Source organism: Oncorhynchus masou, chromosome 19, assembly GCF_036934945.1.
Source record: "Oncorhynchus masou masou isolate Uvic2021 chromosome 19, UVic_Omas_1.1, whole genome shotgun sequence".
Lineage (NCBI taxonomy): Eukaryota > Metazoa > Chordata > Actinopteri > Salmoniformes > Salmonidae > Oncorhynchus > Oncorhynchus masou.
In genome coordinates, this window is record NC_088230.1 from 12,272,764 (window position 1) to 12,280,263 (window position 7,500).

Genomic DNA, 7,500 nt, shown 5'->3' on the forward strand with positions numbered 1-7,500 from the left:
ACAGAAATGTGCATCCTGTAGAACAAACTCCAAATGGTTCTTGGACACTGTATTGTCCTTGGAGAATAATAACACCTCTTCCCCATCTGCCCACTGCACTGAGGCTAGGAAATACTGTCACCACCGATAAATCCGCGATAATTGAGAATTTCAATAAGCATTTTTCTACGGCTGGCCCCCACAGCAACTTGCCCAAGCCTCCCCATTTCTCCTTCACCCAAATCCAGATAGCTGATGTTCTGAAAGAACTGCAACATCTGGACCCCTACAAATCAACCAGGCTAGATAATCGGGACCCTCTCTTTCTAAAATGATCAGCCAAAATTATTGTATTCCCTATTAGTACCCTGTTCAAACTCTCTTTCGTATCGCCTGAGATCCCCAAAGATTGGAAAGCTGCTGCGGTCATCCCCCTCTTCAAAGGGGGAGACACTCTAGACCCAAACTGCTACAGAGCTATATCTGTCCTACCCTGCCTTCCTAAGGTCTTCAAAAGCCAAGTTAACAAACTGCTGGTCATGGGTGCACCTCAGCCACGCTCAAGGTCCTAAATTATATTATAACCGCCATCGATAAGAGACAAAACTGTGCAGCTGTATTCATTGACCTGGCCACGGCTTTCGACTGTCAATCACCACATTCTTATCGGTAGACTCAACAGCCTTGGTTTCTCAAATGACTGCCTCGCCTGGTTCACCAACTACTTCTCTGATAGAGTTCAGTGTGTCAAATCGGAGGGCCTGTTGTCCAGACCTCTGGCAGTCTCTATGGGGGTGCCACAGGGTTCAATCCTCGGGTCAACTCTTTTCTCTGTATACATCAATGATGTCGCTCTTGCTGCTGGTGATACTCTGATCCACCTCTACGCAGAAGACACCATTTGGTATACTTCTGGCCCTTCTTTGGACACTGTGTTAACTAACCTCCAGACAAGCTTCAATGCCATACAACTCTCCTTCCGGGGCCTCCAACTGCTCATAAATGCAAGCAAACCTAATGCATGCTCTTCAACCAATCGCTGCCCACACCTGCCCGCCCGTCCAGCATCACTACTATGGACGGTTCTGACTTACAATATGTGGACAACTACAAATACCTAGGTGTCTGGTTAGGTTGTAAACTCTCTTTCCAGACTCACATTAAGCATCTCCAATCCAAAATTAAATCTAGAATTGGCTTCCTATTTTGCAACAAAGCATCTTCACTCATGCTGCCAAACATACCCTCGTAAAACTGAATATCCTACCGATCCTTGACTTCAGGGATGTCATTTACAAAATAACACTCTACTCAGCAAATTGGATGCAGTCTATCACAGTGCCATCCGTTTTGTCACCAATATACCCATCAGCCCCATATACTACCCACCACTGCGACCTGTATGATTTCATTGGCTGGCCCTCGCTTCGTATTCGTCGCCAAACCAACTGGCTCCAGGTCATCTATAAGTCTTTGCTAGGTAAAGCCCCGCCTTATCTCAGCTCACTGGTCACCATGGTAGCACCCACCCGTAGCACGCGCTCCAGCAGGTATATTTCACTGGTCACCTCCAAAGCCAATTCCTCCATCGGCCGCCTTTCCTTCCAGTTCTCTGCTGCCAATGATTGGAATGAACTGCAAAAATCACTGAAGCTGGAGACTCATATCTCCCTCACTAGCTTTAAGCACCAGCTGTCAGAGCAGCTCACAGATCGCTGCACCTGTACATAGCTCATCTGTAAATAGCCCATCCAATTACCCCCATACTGTTTTTATTGTATTTATTTTGCTGCTTTGCACCCCAGTATCTCTACTTGCACATTCATCTTTTGGCACATCCATCACTCCAGTGTTTAATTGCAATATTGTAATTATTTCACCACTATGGCCTATGTATTGCCTTACCTCCCTTCTCCTACCTCATTTGCATACATTGTGTATAGACTTTTTCTATTGTATGTTATGACTGTATGTTTGTTTATTCCATGTGTAACTCTGTGACGTTGTTTGTGTCACACTGCTTTGCTTTATCTTGGCCTGGTCGCAGTTGCAAATAAGAACTTGTTCTCAACTAGCTTACCTGGTGAAATAAAGTTGAAATAAATCAAATTAAAATTAAACATGATGTCCCATGCATCATTTTTGCCAAAAAATACCTTTCTTTTTCATTGAAAAGCTCATTTACTTGTGTGGATGTCAGCCAAATAGCGTTGCACTTCTGTTGTCATCTGATGAAAACGAAGCTCTTTCCGGACCAATGTGTTGCACTGGTGGATTTTCGGAGAACTTAAACTTTAGCTGCATCTCCCTGATCAACAACAACACACTGTTGGGTTTCAAAATAAACTATGACCTCTGTTAATACACACCTCCCTCTTTCCCCCGTTGTGCCATTTACAAACAAACACATGAAATAAGTTCTGAAGAAAATACAGTAAGCTTCATAATATTGAATAACGTGACAAGGTGAAATGAAGAACACAATCTGCTTTATCTCCTCATGTATTGCACAAGTTGACTGCAGGCATTTACATCAAAAGTATATATTTAAATGTATTGGAAGAACTTCAAAGAAATCGTTTCAGCGGTATTGACGCTAAAGCCATCCAGTGGCTACATCCAAATACCCTGGTATACACAGAATACAGCCCAAGCCTAGATGGAACGTGTACTGTATAGGCCATCCTTGGTTTCGTGAGGCCGTGATGAGATGAGAGTAGAGGATTTGATCAAAGTGAAAGCTCCACTTTTGTCCCTGCTGGAGACACAGCCGTACCTGTATACGTTTGGCTCTGAGTAGTCCATTTGGGTCCAATGGCTTTTGATCACAATTAGGGAACATGTTACACACAGAGTCCAGATTATTATGCGTGGAGTGTGTGTGTGTACGTGTGTGTGTGTGTGTGTGTGCACATATTTCCAAATGTGTGAGTGCTTGCATGCTTGTATGTAAATCTGTATTCTTGTGAATTGTTTCCAGTATTTTTGTCCTCACTTACTCCTGCCGTCTTGCTCTGAGTTTGCCAGCGGGGGTTGTACCCAAGCCGAGGCCTAGAAAACGATCAGAAAACAGAGACCATTCAACAGTGTCAGAGACAGAAACCGAGTGGAGTGGATGAGACTGAATGTAGGCTCTTCGTTGACCCACTGCATTCAAAGTACTGTAGCGCTGATCATTCACCACGTGGGCCCATGCAAACCATTGAGACTGTTGGGCAGACCCAGAGAACCATGAACACACACACACAAACACACACACTCTACTGCGTTACCCCCTTCCCTCCACTGCACCACTCTCACTATCTCATGGTTTACCACTACAATAGGACCTATTATCATTTCTACATGGCGCATACTGCAGCTGCAGCCTTTTGAATTGAAAAGCCGAGAGGATTTGATGTGCAAACATCCCTCCGCTCTGGCCGCTACTCCATTGTGCATTCCTGCCACAGCCTCATGCGGACTTTCCCTTACAATTCCCAGAGTGGCAGTTTAGAGTGGATGTCTCAGACTGTTAGACTTATAGGCTGAATCGGAAATGGCACCCTGTTTCCTATGTAGTGCACTATGTTCGATCAGAGCCTTATGGGCCCTGGTCAAAACTTGTGCACTATATAGGGAATAGAGTGCCATTTAATGCGCAGCCTAAGTAATAGATGATTTTAAAGGCTTCTGAAGATGCTTGGTGTTAGAATATCAAGGTTGGCCGAGGCATATTGGTCAGATATTTAGAGGGGAGCAGTTGTTTGCTGGTCTGCCATTAGTCATTTAGGAGGGCAATGGTTCTCTGGTCTGTCATTGGTCAGTGTTGGAGAGGGCAGTTGTTTGCTGGTCTGCCATTGGTCATTTTGGAGGGCAGTGGGTTTTCTGGTCAGTCATTGATCACTGTCGGAGAGGGCAGTGGTTTACTGGTCTGTCATTGGTCAGCTTTTGAGGGCAGTGTTTGTCTAGTCTGTCATTGGTCAAATGAGTGTTTGTGTGGGCTACAATATATTGAAATACTTGTACTTATGTATTTAATGAGGTTATCATCATAGTAAAATAGGATTTTCCTTAAATATGCCTTTGAATGGATCCCCACATCACATTGATCCCCTCCCATTCATCAGGCTACAGAGCAGCTAGGGATAGACTGGTATGAGGTCTACAGTTAAGTCTACAGATCAAACAGGGGATAGACAGTTAAGGGTATGGTAATGTGATAGTTTGTAGTATGTTTTTTATGTAAAAATCATGAGCCTCAGAGTGGCGCAGCAGTCTAAGGCACTGCATCTCAGTGCAAGAGGCGTCACTATAGTACCTGGTTTGAATCCAGGCTGTATCACATCCGGCTGTGATTGGGAGTCCCATAGTGTGTCGCCCGGGTTTGGCTGGAGTAGGCCGTCGTTGTAAATAAGAATTTGTTCTTATCTGACTTGCCTATAGCTCAATAAAGGTTAAAAAATAAATGAACACCCAAACAGTTTTGTAGAGTAAGTTGCTGATTAACGGAGGGTAAACTGTCACACAAATTAACTGTTTCTATGTACAAAATCTTTCCTACGGTAAGTAAAGGTTTTGGTGATTTGCTGTGGGTCATGCACTCAGACATGCAAACACTACACATTCATTCTCACAGGCACGGAGTATCTCACACACGCACACACACACACACACACACACACACACACACAATCAATAAATCAACAAAATAGGTCAATGCAACAATTCCAATAAATCGAATTGATCAATGTAACTGTGCTCTCCTCTGGTCCTCAGTCAGGAGTCTCAGCTTTACCTTGTTGTCCTGTACTGTACTATATGTGTCATAATGCCTGACCCTCGGCTGTGCTGACTTACCTGAGACAGACACACTGATGCTGCATTCATGTGGAAACTAGGAACAACAACGCTACCCCAGTTTCCCACTTGAATTTAACACTTGGAAGGCAGTTTTGGATACTGTCTTGATGCGTTTGAGCTGCTTTATGGCAGTGTTGGTCTTGAGTATAGGATCATTCTGATACCGCATGAACACGGCATGAGACAGTGGCGCTGTCTGTCTCAGTGTCTGTCTGTCTGTCTGGCTTCTGGCTGTGTTAACCCTGTTCTTTTCTCCCCTTCTCCTCCTCCTCCTCCTCCTTCTCTCTTGTGGCACCAGGCGCGGCTCCCCTCCTGTTCATCCACCCTAAGCATTGCTGAGGTATTCTTGCAAGCCTACTAAGGAATCGCCATGGCCACCGTCGTCATGACGTCGTCATGGCATCGTCATGGCATCGGTTACCATGGTCCCCCCTCCTCGTTGACCTGGCATGTTTGCGCAGTCACTCCATCCCTCCTTCCTTCTTCCTTCTTCCTCTGTTTTGCATAATGTTCATCCTCCTTCTTCCCTTTATCTGTATGTCTGCCCTGCATGCTGCCCCTGCTAGGTGGAAGGACACAGACGTCTCTCGGAGTACTGCAAATCCCAGAATCCTTTGCATTTTTAAATCTCTTCCTGTATCAGAGTATGTACAGGCCTTTTGACCAGTTTCATGTTAACATCTGGACCATAGTGTAATCGAACGCATCATATCGTCTGAGATACCCTAAATTGTATCTAATGGAATCCCTCCCTCCCCACACACAGCTCCACTCACGTCATCACCTCACCACCCACTCACACCTCCTGCCATGTGACTCAGTGACGTTCCAAATACAGTGTTAGAGTTGGAACGTCACGGTAGCCGCCTCGCTGTGCGGCGGCAGCGGTGCTTGTACCAACAGTGCATTGCTCTACCCTTCAGCTGGTTTTGAGGTAGGCTTGCTCTTACTCAGCGTTGTGACAACATCTCTAACAGGCACCTCTCCTGTGCTTCATTTATTGTTAGTGAGATTGATGATTGGGAAGGGATATGGTATCCATCTACAATAGATGGGCAGTGGGAGGACACAATAGTTCTCCTGTAAGTAACATCTATTTATAAAAATAAATAGATAAGTTGGACATTAATGCAGGGTTGTCAAACTAATTTTGCCCGTAATTCAGTGTTCATTGAGGTCCGGAGGGCCACACTGAAAAGGTCTTATATTTCCATGCAGTTAAAATGAGCATAAAATAGTCCTGTATACAATGTTTCTGGAATGTTCCATGGTCCCTGACTGTCTAGCTTTCATTTCAGTGATTAGTGAGCTGGACACAGTCAACATTTTCATTCTACACATTTGGTTTTAGTCATGTTAAAGTATATTGAGTTCGTTCGTTCCCCCCTAAATTTATTTTTGCAAAATATGTCAAATGTCAAAAATTGGACCACCTCGTGGGCCGGATCTGTGGCCCACGTTTGACACTCCAGCTCCAATGGCTCGGATGCAATAAGTTTCATAAACCAATGTTTTGACAGCTAAGCACAGGCCTTCAGTAAGGTTTCATCTGATTTAGGGTCAGCTTTCTCCATCCTTGCAGCAACCAATAATGTGAGTTATAACTGACCTTGGATCATTTTAGAGCGAAGATACAGGAATCGTATGTCAAGCACTGAAGAGAAAAGAGGCACATTTCCACCAGTACACCAAAACAAACAAATCTAATATCACTCTCCTCCGCTCACTAACACTAACTCACTCTCAGACCCATGATAAACGTGCTCTAGGTTGGAGCAAAAAGTTGCCATCACATTATTTGGTCACTATTTCATCAATGTTTGGTTCTTTATTGTCAGAATATTGGTTGCTTTGGAGTCAGTGGTCTTTTTTTATTGTTGTTTGAACTGATTTCTGTATGTGTCACCTCAGTAGTCCTGAGGTGTGTGTGTGTGTGTGTGTGTGTGTGTGTGTGTGTGTGTGTGTGTGTGTGTGTGTGTGTGTGTGTGTGTGTGTGTGTGTGTGTGTGTGTGTGTGTGTGTGTGTGTGTGTGTGTGTGTGTGTGTGTGTGTGTGTGTGTGTGTGTGTGTGTGTGTGTGTGTGTGTGTGTGTGCCAGGCCACAACTATGTGTACTATTGTACTGTACCAGGACATTTGAGTGTGTGTGTGTACATGTGTGTGTGTGTACCAATATGGGATGTGTGTGTGATGCATGATGGCGTGTGTGAAGGCGAGTGACCTGTCCTGTGGCTTCCTCCAGGCCTCACGGAGAGAGTTCAGGGCTCACCTGGATGAGGTCATCACGCTCAAGTCAAGGTACTCTACCTTGGACCAGGTAAACCCCCTTACATTCTTCCTACCCTTCCTCTATACCGGCATGCAGGCCTCGCTCCTCACCATAGACACAGGCACAGTCACCACACAGCACTAGGGCCTCAGAGAAACCAAAGACACCTGTTAGAGACCCCTGACAGACATCCAGAGGTACGTAGACAGACAGGGGAGGTGCCTGGATCCACAGCCCACAGAGGGCTCGCCATCTCAGGCAGCCTGCTCTTGGCGGCTCCCCTGTGTGGTGATGCAGTACTGGAGCTCATCTACAGGAAAGATAGCGAGAGACTGTAGGGAAGAGAGGGAGGAGAGGCAGGAGAGGCAGGAAGGACACGTCGGATGTATTGCCATAGGTTGAGCAAAACGCA

At 45.3% G+C, this 7,500-nt stretch overlaps 1 protein-coding gene across 5 annotated transcripts in view; it reads left to right on the top strand.

Annotated features, from left to right (window-relative positions):
* The window catches only part of LOC135505813 (gephyrin-like), a 127,138-nt gene that overhangs the window by 91,025 nt on the left and 28,613 nt on the right, over nucleotides 1-7,500 (top strand). For 4 of the 5 annotated variants that reach the window (XM_064924967.1, XM_064924968.1, XM_064924969.1 and 1 more), the window contains exon 9: nucleotides 7,062-7,136. In XM_064924967.1, the coding sequence (XP_064781039.1) occupies nucleotides 7,062-7,136 (75 nt within the window). Of the gene's footprint in view, nucleotides 1-5,119; nucleotides 5,162-7,061; nucleotides 7,137-7,500 lie in introns of all 5 variants that reach the window. The other variant, XM_064924971.1, reaches the window with a different exon arrangement.